This window comes from Rhinolophus sinicus, linkage group LG03, assembly GCF_036562045.2.
Source record: "Rhinolophus sinicus isolate RSC01 linkage group LG03, ASM3656204v1, whole genome shotgun sequence".
In the NCBI taxonomy this organism is placed as follows: Eukaryota; Metazoa; Chordata; class Mammalia; order Chiroptera; family Rhinolophidae; genus Rhinolophus; species Rhinolophus sinicus.
Window position 1 is genome coordinate 147,410,483 of NC_133753.1, and position 24,962 is coordinate 147,435,444.

Consider the following 24,962-nt stretch of genomic DNA (forward strand, 5'->3'; position numbering starts at 1 on the left):
ACTACTACTGAGTAGAACTGTTAAAATATGTTAATGTTAAAAGATAGGACTGATTCAGTGCAATCTCCGGAAATCAGTGGGAACTTAACAAATGTCTGATGCACTGAATTAAGTTGAGCATAGCTTGAGTATTCCTGGGGTCTGATACCTTAACATGCACTTTCTTTCACAGAACTTTAGTTAGGAAGCCCATCCTCCCCACTCCAGAGGTCTGCTATGGTTAGTTTTCTGGTAACTCAGTTTATGTCATGTTCACGTTTAGAAGAACAGTTATTTCCAACTGTAAAACCAGAATCTCACTTTTTTTTCCAGAATTAGATCATACGGAGGAGTGTTTTAAAATATTTGTTCTCTGTAATATTTTCTTATCTCTCTTTTCCTGGGATTATCAATTAATATATATGGCAATTAAAGGAAGCCACTACACACAAAGAATACAAATTCAGCGTAATTCACTCTTTCTCTTTCATAATGTGGTACCAAGAATGAAGTCTCCAAAATTAAAATGGAGTTAAAAGTTCTTTAAAAAACTTGTTTGGGTTTTAATTGACTGTTCGTGAAAATCAGTTTCTGGCAGAAACATATCAAAATTTTTCCCGAAGAGACTAAATTCTTCTACATTTTTATAAAGTAAAACCAACAATCAAAATAAATATCTCAACAAATTAAATGCAGACATGGATCATGGAAATAACTGGAGCTCTCTCCGCCTTACTCAATACTCTCCTCCTCCAATGTAATTAGTGCGTAATAAATTTGGTAATAAAAAATAATAGACATTGACTAAATACCTACTATGTGGCCATCTCTGTTTCTCTGATGTCCAAAGAAATTCCTTTCTGATTTGGGGTGTGATTTCAGGGTTTCCCCTACTGTTCAGTGCTTACACTGACTCAGTGGTTTAAATACATTCAGCTACTGGTTATGTGGGATAATGGGGACGGCTTTAATGCATTGTTTTTAAAACATAAGTAAGGTAGTACCATACGAAATATTTAAAGTTGGCACCAACTTACTAAAATTGCTACTTAAATAGCTAGGTATGCTGGGTATTGGTATTGAATTTCAAATCAAAGATAATGTGAATTAAGACTTAGAATCAAGTACAGTAATTCCCATGCGGTAGAACTATAACTCACAGAGCCAAGGAACTGTTAATGATCCAGATCATCTAGAAGCGTGAGCACAGTGGTCTTCTATTGAATGAGAGGATGAGTTACTAAAATGAATCCACTGAAGTTTTATTCCTTTTTCCCTATACTGAAATATCCAAACATTACTAATGCAGCACATTTGTACCTGTTTTTTTGAAGCTGAGAAACATGCTGGGGTTTCCTGTGTAACAGCTTCCGTGGATGACATACAATTTGAGGAGACAGCTAGGTAAGTGGCATTGCTCCATCACACCTTTCTCTTGGGTGTATTGGTTCATTTGCAACGTGTAAACTTGTTCATTTAAAGTCAGTGACCAATTCATTAATAAAATAAATAACATTTCACCCAATGTAAATCAGTAATAAAAATAATTGCAGGACCTATTTTTAGTAAACATTGTTAAATGTAAATTCAGTCCTGATTTTGTTGAGAAATAGCTTTGGGCATTAGATGCATTCTGGTAGAAGGCAGAGCAGGATTTCTAAAGTTGATTCTTAATGGCTTCTTCCTATACTAGAAGAATAATTAATGATAATAAATATTTCTATGATGGTGAATTTCATCATTAAGTTGTTGGGTAAACATTAATTCACCTGAGTAAAGATGTTAAATTATGAAAAATATTTTATGTATGTATGTGCTTTACCACTTCTTATTGTAGAAAATTACAAGATACACAAATATTTCAAACACGCACAGAAGATGAGAGACTAGTACTGTGTATCCCCAAGGACCCATCACCTAACTACAACAACAATTAACTCTTGTTTTATCAATATACCTCCAGACTCCCACACACACCTAGATTATTTTGGTAGAAATCCCAGGCATTATCTGTGAATATTTCACTATACATTTTTAAAAGATAAGAGCTCTTTTAGAAAACATAATAACATAATAACAATACCATTAACAGAAATGATCATTCCCAATTGTCAAAAACATTTTTTTTTAATTTAAACAATTGGTTTATTGAATCAGTACCTAATATGGCTGATATGTCTTTTAACGTATAATTTTCCCTTTTTTTCTCTTAGAATTTTTTTTTTAAACAAACCTGGTTATTTGTCCTATAACATTTACCCCATTTTGTATTGCTCATTGTATCCCTGTTTAGCATGTTGACTTGTCCTTTGTATTTCTTGTAAATTGATATTACATCTAAAAATTGATCTGGTGAAAGTTTGATATTTTGGTAAAACTAGTTCCTGTCAAGAGCACATAATATCCAATGATCATTACCTAGAACCATTATTTCATTAGATATTGGTAAGATGGCAATATGCTAATTCTATTTTTTCATTTATTTTCTCAAATATATGTGTAGAGAGACATTTTAGTCCATTAATTACTTGGTTACCCTGAGGTACAATTTGTCCAGGAAACACAGGCTTAATTCTTTCCCTTTGTTTGGTATCATTATGAGCCCATGAATTTTCACGTATTTGATGTATTTCAATTCTGATGCAATTATTCCTATGGATGCTCAGACTGCCCCATCTCTCAGACAGTGGAAACTTCTTCAGTTTAGTTCCAAAGTCCTTTGGCTATAACCCTAAAGTTAGAAGTCTTTAATAACTCCTTTGCTTTCTGGTATGACAAAATGGGCTCATCTTTTACATTTCCTCATACAAACTTAGAATCAGAGATTTCTTCAAAAGAAATGATAAGTGGAGATCACAGTCTGGGCAGAAAAGGTGCTCATTGATAGAAAATTGGTCATTATTTCTAGGCTTTTCAAGTGGGCAAATTAGGAATTATGTATTTTTTAAAGAGTTTATACTAATACTTGTAATAAATAAGGATTATATCGTTTTATTTAATGTCATTGATTTTAATGTTGTATCTCTTTGTTTGTTTGTTTTTTTCTCTTCCATATATCTTGATCCTTAAAGACATGAACATAACTTACAAGAAAAAGGAAGAGAGAAGGTTGTCTATTTCAGGTCTGGGATGGTTCTCAAGGACCATGGGGTAGTTGCCACCAGTGTTCAAACCCTAAGTAGTCTTGTCCAATAAGATGCCCAGTTCATCTCTCCAACCTTACTGCTCACATTTATCTATTTGGCATTTATTTATGTATATACAAATAAAATTAAGTTAAATAAAATCACATGCATAAAGAAATTACTTCTTCAAAGCTGACAAAAGAAATTTTTGGCAGGAATTAGAATCATAAACATGGCAAGACCTTTAGAGCACAGCCCAATCTTTGTACCAAAGAGAAACTGAGGTATAATACCCAGAGCCAGCCAGGGGACAGAGGGCACTTAGAGCCTGGATCTTCTTGTGTTCAATCCAGTGCTTTCCTTAACCCTCCGATCAATCTTTGTGATCAACTGTTTTTGAACAATGCTTGTTCTCATAGGCAGTTGCAGTGTCACTGAAAAAGCCCTTGACATTCTAGAATCTTGTAGATGCTTACAAAGATCTGTGGGCTAAGCTCACCTACTAGCTATGTGATTTTGACATGTGTTTGTATCTCAGCAAAATTGCAAATGACTATAAATTTAAATTTAATTGGGAATAGATTAAAGCACTGTTATTAAATTTAGGAGTGCCAACAGTACATTGTAATAAAATATCTATTGTATACTTTCCAATTCCAAATTCTGAACCTAGTACCTCATCATTGAAATGTGGCTTTGCCATTTTGTATTTGTGTTATCAGAAAGGATTTGTGGCCAATGAAATTATGGAAAGCAAACTTTTCGTATTTTTTATATGCAGCCTGCACCATAAAAAAAGAAAATTGAAAGCTACATATAAAGCCATATAATTTGGTTATAAGCCATAGTAGATATTTTTTAAATTCACAAATATGTATTGCTTATACAAAAAGTATTGTGCAAGGTTCAATAGGATATGTGAATGATTATGCCACACTGCCAGAGTGTGGCATTTGCTCAGTCTGGTGAGAGAGTCAGATAATTACATAATCATCAGAACAGAAAGTACGATAAGATGCATGCCCAGGATGAGATATAAACTCAGTTCTATAGTCAAAAGTTACATTTGACTGGAGAATCAGTGAGAGTTTCATGACAGAGGCAGCATTTAGTACAGGACTTAAATGAGATATAGTTTCATCTGGTGAATAGGAAAAGGGCTTCACGCAATGAGGTATGTGCCCAAGCACCTAGGTGGGAAGGAGTGAGGAGTGCTCAGCTGGAGATTGGGGTTAGATAACAGAAGGCCTTGAATGTCATGATATGAAATTGGTTTTGTTTTGTTGAGATTTTAGTCATTCCATTCATTTGGCAATTCAGTGTCAGGAGTTTGGTTTGGTAAAGAATTCCCCAAGTTTCAAATACAGGGCAGAGTTCACAAAAGAGACAAAGAAAAGTGGTAGAAGCTTCCCCTCCTCAAAGTCTGACAGACAGAGAGGCAGAAGATTTTAGTAGTGTCTGAGTATGAAGTACTACAGAAACTTTGAAAAGGGGATCTAATTCTGCCTGGTGCCATTACTGTAAATCTCTCCTAGAAACCTTACTAAACAGATCTAGGAAATCTAGGAGGAACAAATTTAAGAAAACAGAAAATTCATTTGGGTTTGCACGTGGGGATCCCCCTAAACATGGGGATTAAGTTAAATTAGGTAATGTGTATAGAAGCAGCTCATGCTGAGCCTAGTAGAGCCTCCTTAACTATTAATTAAATCTGCTGAGAAGTTTGAAAATATGGCTCTGAATTTCAAGAATGAGGTCCAGGCTAAAGATGGAGATTTGAGAGTCAACTCTATAAAAATGATAGGATCGTGGAAGAAAACTGGGTCTTCCAGGAAGGTAAAGTGAGAAGAGGATAAGACAAAAGACAAAAAGTTAGGAGATGTCTACACTTAAGAGATAAAGTAAGGAAAATAAATCAGTGGAAGAAATTGAGAACAAAGAGAGAACAGTATTTTGGAAGCCAAGGGAAGAGAAGAAGGAGGTCGATTATGCTGTTGAATGAATGAGATGTTGGATTTGGCTATTTGGAGGTGACTCTGCAAAGATCATGAGTAAGATGTGGAGGCAACAGCTAGATTAGGGTGGCTGAGAAGTGAATCGGTGAAACCCCCAAAATTCTATACCTGGTAAAATCCTAATCTTTGAAGATCCATCTCAAATGTCACCTTCCTTGACTTTTCAAATTAGTCATTTCTTCTGGGTGCCTCTGCAACAATACTCAATTCTTTCTTTCTTTTCAAAAAATTTCATAGCGTTGCACTTCATCCTGGTGTCCCAAGTAAAGTCTTCTTGATGTCACAACTGTGTCTTGTTCATCAGTGTATTACGAGGTCTTAGCTTAATGTCAGACTGGTCATAACTCAGTAAACATTTGTTAAATATATGAGGTAGAAAAAGACATGATTATTTTAGGAAGTTTGAATAAAGAGGAGAAGAGAAAAAAATCTTTAGATAGAATAGGCTTGAGAGAAGGGCTTCTAGAAAGCAGAAGTCTTGGACATTTTCATTGATAAGGAGTCAGAGAAGGAGTGGAGATTGAGAGTGAAAAAGAGGAAAGAGCTGACTAAGTCAGCTATGATGGAAGAGGAAAGGTAAGGGGTGGGAACCTAAGGGATTGAGGGTGCAGGTGAAGAAAGAGTCTGGAAGACATACTTCCTCCTTTTTAACAGAAGAGTGAGAAGAACAGTGAGAACTTAGTTCAACTTTGAAAGTAAGAGAGAAAAACTGAGGAGGCTTACATTGGGTGGACCCTCATCTTGTGCTCAGGTGACAGGATCAGAGGTGACTGAGGGGCCTGAACAAAAAGTTTTGAAACAACTTTGGGCTACATGACCATAGTTCCAGTAACACTGGAGAGTGAATGGGTCATGTAGCAGCACTGAGGGCCCATGTAAACCTAGTGAAGCTGATGAATTTTAGGGCTTGCTTGTTTGTATGTTTATTCATTTATTTGTTAACTAACAGTTTAAAGTAAATATTAATTGTATAGGTTTGTTTGTGTGTTTGTTTTAACTTCCCTTAAGGAAACAGCTGTGTTACAGTTAAAGTATCTGTTGCAGACTTGGAAGTCGTTTTGCATACAATCTTTGCCAAGACCCTTTTCTGTTTAAATAGAGGTAGTCATCTAACATATGTGTGATTCACAGTGATCAGCATCTGTTTTCAGCCCTGTCTTTTTCTGTTATCATTTACCTGAATTTTTCAGGCACAAATGTTTTCAGCATGATAAGGTGAAACTGCTGTATGACACATGCATTTAACTAAATCTTTAAGTCTAAAATAAGACGTGCTAGGATTACTGAAATCTTTTTTTGTTTTTTTTTTAACTAGAGTTGGACAAGTTATAACCATCAAAGCGAAAGTTACTAGAGCATTTAGCACAAGCATGGAGGTAAGAGACCCCTTTTGTTAATTCTGCCTGTTGGTGCTAATAATGGAATTAGAAAATACTTATCACATAATGCCAAATTTAAAAAATATTATAATATAAAACTGTAAATACAGTATAATTTTTGTGCATGTGTACACACATATATACATTTCATATTTTATATATCAATAAATAATATACATTTTACATTTTACATATATACCATATATATGTATGTAACTGGAAAAAATTCACCTAAATGTTAGTAATTATTAATCTGGGTAGTGAGATTACTGATTATTGATAATATTTACTCTGGATAGTTAGATTCCATTTTTATATTTTTATATTTACCAACTTTTCCATGGTAAATATATATTTTTCTATAATCAGAAAAAAGTTATTTTTCCAATTTTGTAAAACATTATTTAATAAAGAGTATTGCTTAAAAATAAATTAAAATGCTGATTTCACTCAAAAAAACAAAACCAAAGAATGGTGAAGTATATAACTGAATTTTGAAAGCTTCAATCTCATCTGTTACCTGGATGGCTGCAAGTTTATTTTTTATTTTCATTTTAGATCAGCATCAAGGTCATAGTACAGGACATGTTCACTGGCATTGAGAAGCTCGTTAGTGTGGCCTTCTCTACATTTGTAGCCAAACCAGTAGGAGAAGAAAAGGTAAATTTTCTGTGTGAAGAGGTATCTAGCATGTAATTCAAAGACATATTAACAATGTCATCAGAATTATTGAAAAAAGGACATTCATCTTACCATAAAGGGTGTGTGTGTGTGTGTGTGTGTGTGTGTATCACTAATATTTATTATAAAAGTTATCTTGTGGTAATATAATAGATTTAAGTACCTTAGGGAAAAGGAGATGTAGCCAGTTTGTGAAAGAGGAAAAATAATACTATGTTTTAAATGATCTGAAGTTTGTGTCAGTTCTTCAGAAATATTGCTTACTGGTTTAGTTCTTTTCTGTTGTGGTTATATAACTCCAATTTGAGTTAATTTTTTTTTTTTTAAAGCAACGGGCCATTTAGTAAGCCGTTGCATGTTGTAATTCAATCGTTTTATTATACCTGAAGGAAGAATGTCAAAGTTACTGAATTGTTGAAGTTTAAAAATAAACTTCCAGGCATATGGGGTAAAAACACCCTTCAAAGAAAAACGTTCGACCTGATGTGTATGCCCATTGAGCTTGTCTGTCACTGGCCCAGGGCAGCTTGTCTGTAGCCTGCCCCCAGAGATTTAGTCATTATAATTTCTTGGTTTTCCTTTTTAGGGTCAGGGTGCCTGGGGGCGGCTCCCCATTTAGTCCAAATATTTTTAAATGTAAGAAGTCAATTTAGAATTTAAATCTTTCCCTGCAAGGATTGCTCCAGAGGAGGGCACAGTGGCTTCTCCTCGCTCTACTTTGAAGTGACAAAGAGTGCTTCTCCCTCTGCCAGTGTTCTTCCTCAGACTGCCTCAAACTTCAGAGGTGGGACAGAGCAATGTTTTCACTGTACCCAACCGAGATGATAACATAGCCCCATTCACCAGCTATGCCTCACCTGGGCAAGGAAGCACAGAGGTGGGCTGGGACTGAGTTAGCCCCCTGTGGTGCCTGGTGGCAGGTGTCCCTACAGACTTTTGTACACTGCGACCCTTCTCCCACTTTCTGCCCAAATTAAACAGGTCACAGGCAAATTCACATTGCTTAAGGGCATTGTTTTTCAAACTGAAGTTCACATAAGCTATGATATGATTTAAAAATGCAGGCTTTCCTGGAGTGTAGCACAGACCTACTGAATAAGAATCGCTAGTATAGAAACCTGGGAGCTGTACTTAGAGCATTCCAGGGATCCTATGTTCACTGAAAGTAAGATGTTGAGATAGGTTTTGTCAACCATTCTGTTTTTCCTGGAGGCCCCAGAAATCTGCAAACTCTTGTGAGTGAGAGAATGTGGGGGTGGGTGCAGAGTTCCCATATCTGAGAGCGAGTGACAGAAAGGACCCCATTTCACCATCCTATTCCTTCCTTCACATGGAGGAGGAAGCAAGGGCCATCATTCTTCCTCCCGGGCTTTGGATTTCTCACTCCGATAAGTCTATAATAGTCCATCTCTGCTGAGACTGAAGAACTGTTTTTCTGAAAGCATTTCTGGAAAGTCACGGGCCTCGCAGTGCTGCCATAATTGGTTGGCTCAGACAACCTTTATGTAAAACATGTTTCCCACCCTAACTTATTTTCCAGTTGGTAATATTCCTGTTCAGTTGAATAAGCTCATTCAGCTGAACATTCTTGTTCAACACATCATGAAGAGAGCCATGAAAAATCAGTGGTTTGGTTTGAAGTGATAGGCCCACCTGGATCTCTGTCCAAAGTGAGTTAATTCCAGGACAAGATGAGCAGTGATTAACTAGGCTTATTAGCAATTGCACAGGCCAGATCACTGAAGTACTCACAAGACTCCATAGAGTATACTTGTGGCAGCCTACTCACGCTAAAGGAGACGGTACAGCAGGAGCAAGACCTTGCAGGATGTTTGGTCCTTTCCAAAACATTCACTGTGACATTTGGCCCAAAGGTCCTTGATATTTGGTCCTTCACATATGCCATGACCAACAAGGATACTGAGGCAAGAAGGTTATTATTGGCAATACAGCCACGACACAATTATTGGACCAATAAAATACAGTATTTTTAGTGTATGAAGCCTGTAAACCAAAAATCTAAATAAACATTATAGGCTCTTTGAACCCAGGGACATTTTCTAAACCTGAATGTTTTGGGCAGGACCAAATACCAAGGACCTTTTGGCATGGACCAGATGTCCACTAGGGGAGAAAGAAAGCACAGGCAAACATCAGGGAGGTTCAAGACTTCCAGACACCACTCTCAGGGTAATTCAGTCACACAAAATGTACTTTATCTACAGCCTGGAGAACCAAGGCATTAGCTTACCACGTGGTCTTTTATATCACACTGGTCACACAACTAAACCAAAACTGTGTAAGCAGTTAAATCAGTGCAAGCTATCAGTCTATACGTTCCTAAACAAATTAGACAAGGCAGTCCAGGGGAGTTTTAGACTTGAAGTAGCATATTATAAAGCACTAGCTGTTTCATCCTTATCTTGGCCAAGGGTTAATACCAGCCTTCAGGTGTCCTGGTAATAAGCATGGAGGTACCCAAGTCCAGCTATAAGGTACTTCTTCGTTATACACACAGGTTAGCAGACAGGCATTTCCAGAGGAGCTTGAGCCTTTGGTTCTGTTGTATCGTATTTCCAAGTTTCTGGAGGTTGGTTAAAGGTTGATTCTGACACTGATTCTTTCAGTTTGCTAATGTTTTCATCATGTGATGAAATTTCCAGATTGGGAACATCTCTTGGTACATGATAGCTTTCTCTCGAACATCTTTATTCCCTCTCTTTGATGTCTTAATTTTGCAAAAGGTAGAAAAGATTTCTTGATAAGGATTTGGTGGCATCCAAGTCCATCTCCTCACTCATTAATTGGAAGAATTTCTTATTTTGTACTTCCTGTTGAAAATTTTAAAAATCAGGGAAATTTAATATTTGGAGAACTTTTTAAAGCACATAAATTATTGTATGCAGAAATAATTGTCTACATTGATTTTTTTTAATTTAAAAATATTTTAAGAAAAAATTTGTCAAAGTAAAATGTATGTTAAAACACCCATAGATACTTTATTTACTCTGAGTTAATAAACAATGCAAAATTCATGTTGTACTTTTATAATTTAACAAAGCAATGGAAGATAAATGTTTTCCTTTCTCTAGATTCATTTAAAACCTGTCACACTTCTAACTGAACAAGATCATGTGGAACATAATCTGGCTTCTGAGAGAAGGAAAGTTCGATTACAACATGAAGATACCTTTCAAAACCTGGTGAAAGAAAGTGGCAAGTTTGATGGTCAGTAAACCTATGTAGGAGCTTTAATTATATGACTATGACAAATGAAGGGGTCGTTCTTAGGACATACTTATTTTCACCTTATTATTACAATTCAGTCCTGGTGATGCTAGATATCTTTTCCAATCAATCCAGTGGCTGGAGAAGGAAGGGGCCAGCCATTCAGAATATAACTGCTGACACCTAAGACCATTTTAAATTGGAGGGTCTTCAGGGGAGGAGATGTGAAAGCAGGGCGACAGAGACCAGGCGGTCCTTATCAGTAAGTGTGCCCTCAGTAATGATAAACGAAGGAATGACAATGTCATACAACGATCTGATGCTTCAGAGTTTACTAACCAGTTTCTCATCTTGTATTTCATATGAGCTGCGTGTATTCTTAACAGAGGGGGAAACTGAAATTCTGAGTAGTGAAGAACCTTGCTTAAGATCAGAGGATATGAATGGAAGCGATAAGATTCTATTCCTGTTTCCCGGTGACTTTTCCACAGTAAAACTTTTTGAATGAGCCAAAGTTTCTTAGTTTTCTGGCAGTGATTTCCCAGGTTCTTTGAGGCCTCATAGGGCCAGAATATGAGGCAAAGGAGGTCACATTGCCCTCACATATCTTTCCTGTCTGACCCCATCTCCTGCAGCCCTGGGGAAGATAACCTGTCATGGAGAACAAAGTGGGTGACAGGAGAAAGTAGCGTGATCCATCCAGAGCCCCTCTCGCTCACTACTGACAGGAGGGCAGGATGGCTCACAGAAGGTCCAGCTCCCTCCAAGGCAGACACAGGAAAAAGAGGAAGCAAAGGGGAAGACAGAAAGGATCAGGATCAGAATGCAAAAAGAGAAGGAGGAAGAATATATACAAAGGCCAGAGAGAGGAAAAGCAGAGGCAGGGTGACCTGACATCTGTGGACTTTATTCTGCCCCACTGACACCATCATGGTCCTGGGACCACCCCACAGTCAAACTCTGGGTTGGAAAAGAGTTTTTCAAAGGCATTTACTCATTGCTGACCTTTTAAAGACAATGCCCATTACCACGTTATTTTTAAGGAAATGAAGACTTCATCATTTAATTACTGTGCTGAGAAGAGTGAGTCTCCTATTGTAAAGATAGTCTCAGTACCAAAATATATTTTATTACTTTTTTGCTAAAGTAATCAAATAGCTAAAGCATGAGAACTAGAGCATTAGTAGAGAGAAAATTCAAGGTGGAACAAGGCAGGACATGAAAAGAGAGAACTGTATCATGGAGGCTCCTTAAGGCCATACTAAGAAGCTTGACCTTTCTTCTGTCCTTGATGAGAGCCAATGAAGGGTTTTGAGCAGCACTGATGCGTGATAAGGCTTGCACTTGATATGGTCACTCTGGATGGAAGAGGGGAGACCAGAAGGATAGAGACCAGGAAGGAGGTGAGGAGTGTCTGAACCAGGCAATGATATTGGGAAGAGAGAGGAGGGAAAGAGTTTTTAAAAAAATCATGCAAGAGGTGAAAATCAACAGAATAGGGTCACTAATGTGGGGAGATGAGTGATGAAGAAGAAGGAGTGTAGGATAATGCTCAGGTTTCTGGTTTGAGCAATTGGTTAATTGCTAGGGTATCACGCACTGAGATATTGAATATGAAGGGCGGGATATGGCAGTTTTAATGAGTTGGATGATGAGTTCAGCTTAATCTGAGGAGCCTGTGGAACAACCAAAAGAACGAGCCCAAGGCGAATGAGATTAAGTTTGAGAGACAACAGTTTACACATGGTAATTCAAACGAAGATAGTACCTACTTGCAGTCATCCAGTGAGGGCTCCTGGGATACAAGGGTGAGGGGCCCAAAGTGGACCATGCAGAAGGCGGCCACCTAAGACATGATCAGAGGAGGGGGAGGCATCTACAAAGGAGACCTGGAGGGACTGGTCAGAGGGGTAAACGAGAACTGGAAAGAATGGTGTCTCTAAGTCCAGGGAGCAGAGTGACATGAAGAAATGAGTGGTCAGCTGTGTTCCAGGAACTGATGAGTTCCCACTGAATCGGGAACAGGGAAGTCATGGTGACTTTGGCAACAGCGTGGTTAGTGGAAGCACGAGTGCAATAAATACCAGTAGGTTACAAAAAGGGAGATGACCCTGTACAGGAATAAAGAGGATAGGGAAGAGCTTGCTATAACCTCTGTGTCATATTCACCTGCCAAATTGAACACTCTTAACATTAGGCTTTGTTAAAGCACATTTTTTAGGATGCAGTGGATGATGAAGGAAGCAGAGCCACCAGCCTCGTAGCCCCTCCCCGCCTGAATGTCATCCTTTGTAGAACCTGCGGACAGTTAGGGACACAGAGGCCATCACAGCTCTTAGAGCACCTTGGCTATTTCAGAACCTCTGCTTTGGGGAGAAACAGGCTTCGAATTAGATCTCAAAGTGCCATACAAACCTGTAGGAAGTGTCCCACAATAGTGCTGGCATTTGACAGGAACTCAATTTTCTCATGGTATTTTCCCCGCACATGAGCCTTCAGAGGTGGGGCCTGTCTCTTTCTGGATCATGGACCCAGCTCCAGGGGAAGCAGGGGCCTTTCTGTCGGTCTGCCCACCTCTTAAGATACCCACAGCCAAGATAGCCACTTCCTCCCATGGCTTACTTACCCCTAAGGCTGGATCACTAGACCTGGGCCTACTCAATGGCTCCTCTACTTCCTCTTGCAGCCAGTGGGCCCTCCCTGGCCAGCAGGAAGTTGCTCTTTTTATTTTTTTATCCCAATACTTGCTGCCCATACTCAAAACACTGACTTTGCTCTGTTCTTCTTAGCTCACTGAGGCAAGGTTAAAGACAAACAAAACGAACTGTAAAATGGGACTAGAAAGGTACTTATTAGATAGCTTTGTGTGAGGATCAAATGAGTTCATGTTGCTGAGAACAGCATCAAGCATGTAGCAAATGCTGTAATTATTGTTACTGTTATTTGCGAGGTTCCCATTCATAGGAAGGATTGGAGCAACACCTGAAGACTATCCTTTCAAGAAACTTCACTGTGAAAGGTGGAAGAAACAGTCTGGAGCTAGAAGGGGCCCGTCAAGGTCAAAGGGATGGTATTTTTCAGGACAGGAAATGATGGGTCCTGGTTGCAGGCTGATCAAGGCTAATCAATAAAAATCATTATTTAGGGAGAGGTAGAGTTATATAAGAGAAATAATTAATTGATATAAAACCTGTACTTAAAACACCTGAAAATGTCTATGTCTTTATCTTGGGAGGGATTTACAGTGATCTCTGTAAATCCTGGCCTTTCTCAGGAGTGTCAGTCTCCTGAGAAGGGTCGCTAGGCCCAGTGACCTGAGCCTCCTTCACGCCCCATGTGAGCCAGGGGAACTTGGCTGCATTGGCTTTTTCTGATGTTGTGCAAGTTGTACTAAAAAACAAATCAGCAGTGGACAATTTGCTGAAACCCTGTCCACAACACCAGTAGTACTTTGTGTTCTAAAGACATTCTGAATTAACAACAGGCACATGCTACAGTCATTCAAATGTAGAGGTAGAACGATTGCTATAGACCTTGGTTTCCCTTTGTTAGTTAGGAAGTTGGGCAGATCAGATCTCTCTGTCGGGTTCAATTTAGAATTACAGATTTTTAAAAGCCTAAAATAGATTACTCTGCATTCCTTTGCACAAAACAACTTTTAACCTAACTTCACTGATTTGATCTTTTTAGAAATTTCACTAGCTTCTGTGCCACCAAAGGTACTACAGAACATAAAAGCAATTTTTCTTAAGTGTGTAAGAACCAGACGCTGGAACTTGAAGTTACCCTAGAGCATGTGGTTTGTCCACCTGCGGCCCCGTGAATCTGATGGAGTTTGTTTTGGATGGGACAGTGTGTTCTAAAGGAAGGCAACTCGATCATCTGTGTTACTGAACTGTATTTTTAGAAAAACCAGGGTTCAATACTGGTTCTAATACCAGACATAAAAGATTGGAATCTTTTTCAAGATGGTGCATGATTGAAAAGCATATCATTAGAACAGTGAGAAAGTTGAAACTAAATCATACTTTTTCAGAAGAAAAGGGAAAATGATGAGAGAAGATTATATAAAAGGAAGACTTTTTTGGAATGGGCTCTTGTACCACTGATATGTGGAAACTTGGCATATAAGGAAAAATTTAAGTCTTTCTTCAGATTTGGAGAATTTTAATTATAATTTTTTAGTTAGAAATCAAATCTTTATAAGTAGTGTCCTGTGTTGATACTTTCTGCTTATAAGGAAAAACAAAAAACAAAACAAAAAACCCCTAGGGCTGAAATGACCTGAAAATGTGCAATAAAAGTAAAATTGTCCAAGGGAAATGATGACACAGTACTATAGAACATCCAAAGTACAGGTATTGAAATTGGCCACTGGATGAGTGTGTCCTGATTTGGAAGCCTGCAAAGAGTATGACGTTTGTTTACTGTACTTAACTTGTGTACACAGCCAGAACCGTGAGCCTGAGTTGGCCTCTGCACGGGAGAGAGCTTTATTTCTCCATTGATTGGCCATTACCTGAAGATAGGCATGCTTCTGCACCAAAGTCACCTGTACTCAGTCTATTTCTGCAAACATGTCATAGCTGATGCTTACGCACATATGACATGCCCTAGCACCCACCTCTACATATGCTAGTGTACGCCAGGTGTAGTGTTTCCAGGTGGGAATTCCTGCCCATTCTCAGGAATTTTTTTCGCTTTCCTGTTCCCGAATCCTGAGAAAAGTTGGTCGGGAAATCGGGAAAATCGGCTCCTTGAACCCAGGTGGTTGGTAGTACCAGCCGTCACTTTGTGGAAATGATTCATCATGGAGAACAGAAAACAGTTTATATCTCGGGATTCAGGAATGGGAAAGCGAAAACAATTCCTGAGAATGGGCAGGAATTCCCGCCTGGAAACCCTAGCCAGGTGCGTCTTCATAGGAATTGAATAGATTTTTCTTTAAAATCATCCCTCAGAAAAGAAGGAATTGTCATATTTGAGCATTCACAATGTCTCTCACATTATAAGGCCCTTCTTAATTTTTTATTTTATAATTATTTTTAAATTATTTAAAAATAGATAGTACACATGCACAGGGTGAAAAATTCAACTGGTATGAGAGAGTACTTAGTTAGAAAGTAAGTCTTCCTGCTATCTGTGTCTCCCAGTTAGCCAGTTCCCATCCTCAGAGAAAAGCACTGTTACCCACACATACGCACACACAAACTAGCACATACTGATAGTACAACATTCAAACAATTACGCACCTTTCTTTTTTTTGCTTACCAATATATTTTAGAGTTAGTTTATATTATTTTATTTTGAACAAAAAAGTACCATTTGAGTAAGAAAAGTTAACCTAAAAATACCTCCATCGGTACTAGTTTTGGATGTCTATAGAGCATTATCTAACTAAATCAGAAATTCAAGTGAGAGAAAAGTTGGAAAGAATTTAGGATCACTTTAGGAAGAAATCCAATTCTGATTACAGCAATATGGTAGACTCAGTGTCCGGAGAAAACCAAAATTTCTGGATAAAATGTTTACAAACATCTTTACAAACATATCTCTGGAGGCAGACAAAAGGAGAGAAAACTCTGAATTCTAGAAATAGTTAGAAAACACACTGTAGCAGTGTAAGGAACCACTAGACCTGGCATTTGCTTGGGAGGACCCTGTGAGAGCTAGTGAAAAATCATAAAAGATAAAAATAAATAAGTCACCAAAGTTCAGAAGAAGCGCCAGATAATAGAATGAGGCCCACTAAGACTATAGATGTTGAATTTATTATATAAAGACTATGAAGTAAGAATGTTAATATATTTTAAGAAATATAAGAGTATCAAAAGTATGTTGTAGGAACAAGAAAATGACCTAGAAGATTTGAAAAATGAAGAAAATTTCTATACAAAAAGAATATGTAAAAATTAAAATTTAAAACTCAATGAATGAATTAAATAGTAGATAAGACAGTGAAATGGAATTTAGATCTAAAGGTGTTACCAAGAAAGCAGATGGATAGGCAAAGGAATGGCAACTGCATAAGCCAAGTGGTTAGGAGACATAGAGAATGGAGTGAGAAGTCTAACAAGTATCTAATCAAAGTTTCAGAAGGAGAGGATAAAAAGAATGGGAAAGAAGTAACATGTGAAGCAAATACCATAGACATTTCATTAAGCAGTAATAAGAGAGTTTAATATACATATGAAAAGATATTGGACGTCATTGTTCATCAGGGAAATGCAAATTATAACGAACAAGAAATACTATTTCACGCCCACAAAACTGGAAAAAAATGGAAATGTCTATAATACTGTTTAAGTGGAAATGGGGAGCAGTAAAACACTAATAAACAGCAGACAGAAGTGTAAACCAGTACAATCATTTTGTTACCTAAAATATTCTGTTGATAGGAAGGACTATGAAAGTGGAACAAATCACCCAAGTGAAGTTTATTCATTTCGTCATCTGTTCAATAAATATTTACTGAACACTCATATTGAGGAATTATATTAGAATAAAAAAAAATCAGTCTTTGCCCAAAAGAGCTTAGGATCTAGTGGGTTAGATAATCAAAGATCACACACAAACATAAAACTATAACAGTGACAGGAAGGGATGTGTGACAGTTCATAGGAGAGGGGATTCGAGGGCGAGGTCAGGGAAGGCTTTCCTGAGAGCTTGATGACTGACATGAGCCAAGAGAGAGAAAGGAAGTGGACGAAGGTGGTGGCAGTGGCGGTGGCTTGGGGAATTGCAGCTGAAAGAGGGAAGCAACATGTGCAGATGCCCTGATGTTGAAAACAATATTTAGTTCCATGAACTGAAAAAAAAGGCCATTGTGGTTAAAACAAAGGGAGAGAGAGACTGAGAGAGAATATGATGGAGGAAGGAGGGGTGCTAATGGTAATCAGGCCAGCTGGGTTTGCAGAGGTAGGCAGAGGTCAGACAGGGAAGGGCAGGCGTGGGGCCATGGGAAGCATTTGGGCTTTTATACTATGACAATGGGAAGTTATGGCATCTTTGCAAGCAGGGACTGGAATGGGGGCGGGCGGTGGGATAAAACAAAAAGACCATCAATTAATTATAAATCCAAAAATTCTGTTAGGAAATGGAGTGAAAATCTCTGTAACCACACTTCTCTGCCCCCTTATATGTGACCGTGCCAAGGACAGCCCCATTCCCAGTTACCAGCAACAGCTAGGTGCATTTGTGCTGTCACACTGCAAGCTCAGCTCTGCCTCTGACGGTACAAGAAGGATGGTACCCATAATTTGTAAGTCTTCCCTTACCTCCTCAGCGATAGCGTGTGAGATTTAAGCCTTGCTGGCGAGTCACTTGATGATGCAGGAAGCATAACTGAACACATTTACTGCTTTGCAGCCAAAGTAAATGATTTCTCCATTGTTGAGAGTAAAAACCAATTTGTCGGTAAATGAAGCAGATATGATTCAAAAAAAGCAGGACACTAAGACATGCAATGGATTGTGTCTTTTCTGTTCATCATTGCCTTCACTATAAAACAGTAACCATAGGAGGCCATATTCCCTTTCTGAAGGTCATAGTACAGCGGAGTATTCTAGATTCTCAGTGTCTGTGGCCCTTTATAGCTCCAATTCCTTTCTGTTTAACAACTTTATTGACATACCATAAATGGTCCATATTTAAAGTGTAGAATTTGATGTTCTTTGTTGTTGTTTTAAATTAATTTTCAATTACAACTGACATAAAATATTATATAGTTTTGGGTGTACAACATAGTGATTACATATTTATGTACCTTACAAAGTGATCACCCCAATACAGTTTGGTAAGTTTTGAGACATGTATAGACCCATGAAACCATCACCACAATCAAGATAATGACAGATCCATTAACCCCCAAATCTCTTTCTGCCCCTTCCTGACCTGACCTGTCCCTCCTCCACCCCAAACAACTCAAGTTTAAATTTAATCATCTTCAAAGTTGTGGTGAACTTGTCAGATAGGTTGGAATACAATCTCTAAAAGGCCCTTTCTGATCTGTTATCTTACCCAATTCACTGTAAATGTTCACCATGCAAATTAAAGTCACTCTGTAGAATGAAACCTATTTATTTCCTCAAGAGTTTTAGGTCTTTGGGAATAATTTAATTTTTCTAATTGAAAAAACCCTGTGAGTTGAGAGTGCTGCTGGGAAAGAAAGGCTGTAGCCTCAAGTCCCGTGGTTACCTGCACCATCATTAATATTTACATCCACCTTTCAGATCCCGTTTGTGATGAAGATGATGGGATGGTTTCCACGAGGGGCACCTCTGTTCAGAGCATTGAGCTCGTCCTCCCACCCCATGCGAACCATCACGGAAATACATTTGGTGGCCAGATTATGGCTTGGATGGAGATGGTGGCTACTATTTCTGCAAGGTTCTTGGTTTTGATCTTCCGCATGCGATGTTGGCACCAGTGGGGAGAGAATAGAAAGGGCCTGAGACCCAGTTATTAGGCAAATCAAGGAGCCAAGGAGAAGACAATCTTGCCTTTATCAAAATGAGAAAACAAAATGATTTACCTGTTACCTTAGGATTAATCTGCCCTTTTGTTTGAAGGTGCATGTTTAAATTCTTGGCTCAAAAATAAAAAATGAAGTGAAAATTCTAATACTTTAGTCTACATTATGAATGTTGATCTCATGACACTGTAATTCCTTATAATGGTAGTTATGAGAAGGCAGATGCAGAAAAGAAATAGAGGACAGCCTTTACACTTCAAAATGATCAAGTTACAAACTTGATAACAGGCTTGTTTACAATTAGATCTGACCACAGAACGTGCTGGATAGAATGGTTATGGCCAAAGGATTAAGAGGAAAAGAAGAGGAGAAAGAGGGAAGGGAACAAGTTGGAAGTAGACTTTTAAATACTCCTTAGTTTCAAACAATGTTATTTTATTCTTAGTAGAACCATGTAGATAATTGGGAAATTTTAAAGGACATGTGAACTCTGAAAATGCATTTGCACAAGATCTGCCCTTCTAACAATTTTTGTGACCACTGAAAATTAAGGTTTTATTTTCCCGAAACGAAAAGAATTTTATCATTAATATGACTATAGTTATGACTGTAGTTAGAAACCTGCAGTTATCCTTCCTATAAATGATGCACAAATATGAGTACTTGTTTTTAAGATGAGATTGTCATTCTTAATGCAATAAAGCATTTGAACCTGTTCTGTGGTAAAGCTTGCAATGTAATTAACTGTGGCAGAGTCTGTTCATTTAGTGTTGACACAGTTCTTTAGAGTGACTGAATGACTACAGTGGGAATCTAAACTATAGAAAATTATGGAAGGAGCTTTCTGAGATATTCATAGATATTTCAACATTTCGCACACGCAAAAATTGTACAATGAGTACCTTGTAGCCTTTCGGGCTTTGTGCAGCAATCCAGGTAATTTTTCTTTGGGGAAGAAAAGTTAGTCTGTTGCTATGTGGGTGAATCAGTTACCTGTGACCTGAGGGAACTGGCGTGTGGTACCAGCTGGCAGTTCCCTTCACTGGCCCACACTCCACCGTGGGAGTCACAGCTTCCTGTGATTGTAATCATTAACTATCAGGGTAAGTATATCCCTCCAATTAGAACAAAAGCTATAGGTTTGTTTTCCGGAGGGATTTCCATGGGGAAAAAAAACAAAACAAAACATGAGCAAGACTATCACCCCAAGAATAGACGCCCCAGCATCTTGGTAAAGACCCCACAGCTTGGAAACATGGGATTTCCCAAAATAGTTGCAGGTCGTGTACAGAACCACTCTCAACACACACGATTCAGTTATTTATTTCACTAGAGTTAAAAGAGATGTTTATGTAGAAGGCACACTAAACACTGGTCCGGTGGGCCCGTTAAGCGACTCAGCAGTTCCTGAAAATATTGTGGAAAATGATCGATTTCTTCTTTCTCGCCTTCCCTGTGTTTCATCAGCCGCCTCTGTCAAGCGCATCCTCTTCTGAAGTCTGTGGACATGTTTAAGTTCCGGGGACCATCTACAGTTGGAGATCGTCTTGTCTTCAATGCCATTGTCAACAATACATTTCAGACCTGGTAAAGTGTGTCTAGTGCTCTTATACTGCTATAAATGAATTCAAACTTGCACATAAACATATTTTTTTAATTTTTATTTCAATCTGGTGGTAAGTCTAGGGACTATTTTAAAGTAATCAAGTTCCTTTTTTTTTTTTTGTGAAACTTTACTGAGTTTTCTAAATCCATAGACATACATTTTAAATGCCTATATTCTGCTTGAGTCCTCCTTACACTGAGTAAATTATGATAGGTTGATTTTTCTCTCTCATAATAAGGGTGATTGTATGTCTCAGTTGACTCAGGATGCTCCTGGTTTATAACTGTCATAATTATTAACTTTCCTTTCACTCTCAAAAGAGTCCCGTGATTGTATGGGCAACCAATTCATAGTGGACCTGTCATTAACCACCACGAAGTCCAAAGCACTTTCCACTTATTTTTATTACTCTTGCTACACAGTGAAAAGATTTAATTAAGTATTTTTTCTTTTTAAATCTATAAAAGAGTATTTCCTCTCTAATTGCAGTGTTTAATGCATTTTAACTACAGAAGTATTGTTTTTAGGGGAGAAAACTTGATTTGGGCACAATTTAAAGTCCCCGACCCCCCATCACCAGAATATGTTCATGAGTGTATATAAAGTCCCAACTGACCTTTTTCTTACTTGAAAGTGGGAAAATAAAGCAGAAATGCTCCTGGGAGTTTGTGCAACAGATCATCGACCTGGTAAAATGGATTTTAAAAGTTGCGTAGATTTGCAGACAACAAAGAACACTCCCAGGACCCTCATTCTCTTCCTTGCTCGGAGGAGGTGTTGGTGGCGGTGGGCAGAGGAGGCCCGGCACACTCTAGTTCTCTGCCCACAGCCCCGTGTCACCCTTTTGCAGTGTCGAAGTGGGAGTACGCGTGGAGGCCTTTGACTGCCAGGAGTGGGCTGAGGGCCGGGGCCGGCACATCAACAGTGCTTTTCTCATTTATCATGCTGTCAATGATAAGGAAGAACTGGTCAAATTTCCTAGAGTCAAACCCATGTCAAAGGTCAGTTATGAGCACGTGAGTTTCAGTCATCAGACCACCTTTTCTGAGGGAAGCTATGGGTACAGAGCTCTACCCAGAGTTTCTCCTCCCACCAGCAACAACCTCCAGGGCTATTCCCCTTTTCTGTGTCACAAAGTAAAATGGACTTTTTTTTGTTTTTTCCAAATCACTCTAATCATTCGTTGAAATGATGGGGTCCCCGAAGACCTCACCCCTATTTGGCCATGTGCTGCTGTTGGAAGCAGAGCTTCTTCCATGCCCCACTTCTGACTCTTCTCCCACATTCCATCCAGTTCTCTGTGCTGTGCCACATTCATCGGAACTACATCTTTCCCTCATCCTGCTGTTCCCTTATTGCCAACTCACACCTGAGGAGAATTCACACAGAGACATGTCCCTGTTGAAAAGTCAGCTTTTTCAACTGATTTGGAGACAGAGTCTTAGGATTGTAGCACTAAAATATTAAAAATTTATTGACTTTCCTTTTTTTTATTACAGGATGATTTTAGACGGTATCATGGAGCTATTGCACGCAAGAGAATTCGCTTAGGCAGGTAAGGGACATAGACGTAGGATTTTATGGAATAGTATCTTATCTGGCAAATTACATAACAAAGCACTCCTCTCCGAGTCTCTATGCCCAGATAATGTAAAAAGAGAAGGTCTGATGTTTTCTGACTGTAGAGGCTATTGTGGGAAATTGTTCTTCCAGTAAAAGCAGCTTTAAAAAACTGATTTCAGTTCAAGAAATTGTCATAGTTACTGCTGAGTGCTAAATGCAGGGAAGAAAACTGTTTAACATTTTAATTTTTTTTTCCAGAAAATATGTTATTTCCCACAAAGAAGAGGTTCCATTTCGCATACACTGGGATGTTAGTGACCAGGTGACAGTTTTATGCTTTGGGGCTCTTCATGTAAAAATCACATCATGACAAAAATGGAAATCCTCTTGTTTAGTTGATTCAGGTTGTGCCTACACAGGTTAGATAAAACAGTGAATTATAGAGCAACCAGTCATCTCAAAGTAAAACAAAACCAAGCTATGAGTAACTGGTTACCCACCAGTTGCTTCACTGCCTTGTTTGAATTATATGTGCAGTTCCCAAGTTGCAGACTCAGGATGCTGTGCCGTAAAATGCATTCAAGCAGCATGGGACATTGAGGTCTGGTGTCTTACCATGATTCGTGCTGAATGACATGCCCACCAGCTTGCATTGTTATAAGACAACAACATAGTATTAGTTGTTCATGTTTTTGACCATGAAAGGGAAATCCAAGCTTACTTTTATAAATCGTACTGAAGGGTAATCTTGTCTTTGCTCACAATGGCAATTAAAACGATATAATTTGCTGAGCTAACAGACCTAATGTTACTTTGTCTAAATTCTGAATTAAGAGTTTGAGACAGAAATTATGTTACCTATAGCATAATTCTAAACTCAACATTATTACTTTGGCTCTAACAGTGCACATTGTCTAAGTAGAAAATATTTGATCACGTGTCTGTGCGTTGAACTCACAGCTTTTAAAATATTTGCATTTTAGGCAGCGCTGAGTGAGGACAATGTGGAAGCTTTCAAAAAGCTGGTGGCCAAAAGTGGCTGGGAGGTGACCAGTGCTGTGGAAAAGGTAGGAGGCATCCAGGTATATGCACAACTCCTGGTCCATCACAAATGAGAATTGTGGTGGTGGTGGAGGTTTCTCCTACCCAGAGTTTCTCCTCCCACCAGCAACTGGTGTCCTGCTGCTTTTAAGAAGGTTAAAAAAAAATCTTTTTGGAAAGCTATTTCTAAAAGTCCAGCATCTTTCCAGCCCTGTCTCTGCTACTCCATGCTGGCTGATTTGCGGTCCTTCAAATACACCCTGTACGTTCCCACCTCTGAACTTAGTTCTCATATTCCACCTCTGTCCTCCTCTCCATCTGCCCAAATCCTACTTGGTCTTCAAAACCCAGGACAAATGCTTCTCCATAAAGCTACTCCTGTCACCCCTGACTGAAGGAACTGTTCCCTCTAGGAACTCCTTTTAGCAATTACTTCTTTACAATTAATTTGTTAATTAATTATGCACTATCTTGGAACATTTCTTCCACAGTTACGTTGAATTGATGAAAGTCTTACATAATAATTTAACTTTGTATACATGATTGTAACTAGATTATAACTAGATTATAAACTTCTTAAGAAAGAAGCCTTGTCTTGACTTTGTATCACTTTTAGCACCTTTTACAATATTTTGCGTCGTCAAATTTAAATAAATGTATCATTTGGATTTGAATTTTATCTAATGTCAGAGGTAAATTGGGAGACCCTTTGAAGCTGATGGCCGCCCTAACTAGACTGTCAGCTCTCTGAGCTGTTTTGCTCACTGCTATAGTCCTTAGGATGTAGCAGTGACTGGCACTCAGGAGATGCTCAATAAGGCTGGCTTTTTTGTGCTCGTGTCTCAGTGTGTACTGTTTTACATCGTCATGAAGCAGTAACCTCTAAAATAGGGTAGCCATTTGTTCTGGTTTTCCTGGCACGGTCCTGGTTGTCCCATCATAATTATTCACAGTGCCTCCATGGTCCATTTTGGGCACTAAATTATATGGTTACTGACCCTGAAATCAAAGCAAACTCAGATACCACTTCATTGATGTTTTTCACCTCTGATTTGGACCTCTTCTGTGTGATTTGTTCTGGGTTGTTGGATTTCATTATGTCTTTGTCCTCGCTTCTGAATCCTTTCAGGGTCTTCCTGTACTCCCTTTGGATCCAGTCAGGTTTCTGACTATGCTTGGTTCAGTGCCACAGAAATACAGGTTATTTCTTTCTCTTTATCCCTCATAAAAGATGCTACAAGACTTTGTTTTCTTTTACTAATTTGAAATATGCTTCTTGCATCATTAAAGCATCTGAGCATTCATGAGCTGCTTTGGGAAGGACAAACTTAAGTCTGGAATGAAGGAAGAAAGCATATTTAGTGAAGTTGTATAAAATATTAATATTTCAGTTCTTTGGGGGTTTGGGGCCAGAAACAAACCTAAACAAATAAATGGCATATTTTCTAGTATCTAAGGAGAGCCATCAATAATTAATTTTCAATTTTTGTAGAGATACTAATAGATATTGTGTAGTTAAAGGAACATTTTTATGTTATCTCTGTTTAATTTGAACATTTTTATGTTATCTCTGTTTAATCTGAAACCCTCCATTTCTTAGATTATATTTACGATAAAAATCTGAGTTATCTCCTGTTCTCTCCTACTTTTTAAAACTTTCATATTCTTTTAATTTTAAAATACAGCTCTCTTATTTTTTGTCACCTTTTAGTTGAATTATTTTTATAATACAATTGAATATAAAGAATAATATTTATTTCAGGGTTTAAAATCTATACTCATTTTCAATATAAATTAGATGACAACAGTCTAACATTTCTGGTATTTGTAATTAAATTGGGCAGTACTCACTGTTTTACCCTTTATTTCATT

The 24,962-nt window shown here is 38.2% G+C and overlaps 1 protein-coding gene and 1 long non-coding RNA gene across 7 annotated transcripts in view; one reads left to right on the top strand and one right to left on the bottom strand.

Annotated features, from left to right (window-relative positions):
• ACOT12 (acyl-CoA thioesterase 12) overlaps nt 1-24,962 on the top strand; it is a 66,476-nt gene that overhangs the window by 3,899 nt on the left and 37,615 nt on the right. For 5 of the 6 annotated variants that reach the window (XR_012495064.1, XM_074328772.1, XM_019715069.2 and 2 more), the window contains exons 2-11: nt 1,314-1,383; nt 6,435-6,495; nt 7,057-7,158; nt 10,272-10,407; nt 18,639-18,795; nt 20,348-20,467; nt 21,337-21,487; nt 21,986-22,041; nt 22,308-22,371; nt 23,033-23,116. Coding sequence is in view for 5 of the 6 variants with exons in the window: in XM_074328772.1 (XP_074184873.1) it covers nt 1,314-1,383; nt 6,435-6,495; nt 7,057-7,158; nt 10,272-10,407; nt 18,639-18,795; nt 20,348-20,467; nt 21,337-21,487; nt 21,986-22,041; nt 22,308-22,371; nt 23,033-23,116 (1,001 nt within the window). In the remaining variant the exon portion in view is untranslated. The remainder of the gene's footprint in view (nt 1-1,313; nt 1,384-6,434; nt 6,496-7,056; nt 7,159-10,271; nt 10,408-18,638; nt 18,796-20,347; nt 20,468-21,336; nt 21,488-21,985; nt 22,042-22,307; nt 22,372-23,032; nt 23,117-24,962) is intronic. The other variant, XM_019715072.2, reaches the window with a different exon arrangement.
• On the bottom strand, nt 9,374-13,012 carry LOC141570687 (uncharacterized). The gene is made up of 2 exons (XR_012495066.1): nt 12,180-13,012; nt 9,374-10,010 (listed from the first exon to the last, which is right to left on the bottom strand). It is a non-coding gene; the product is annotated as an uncharacterized LOC141570687 (long non-coding RNA).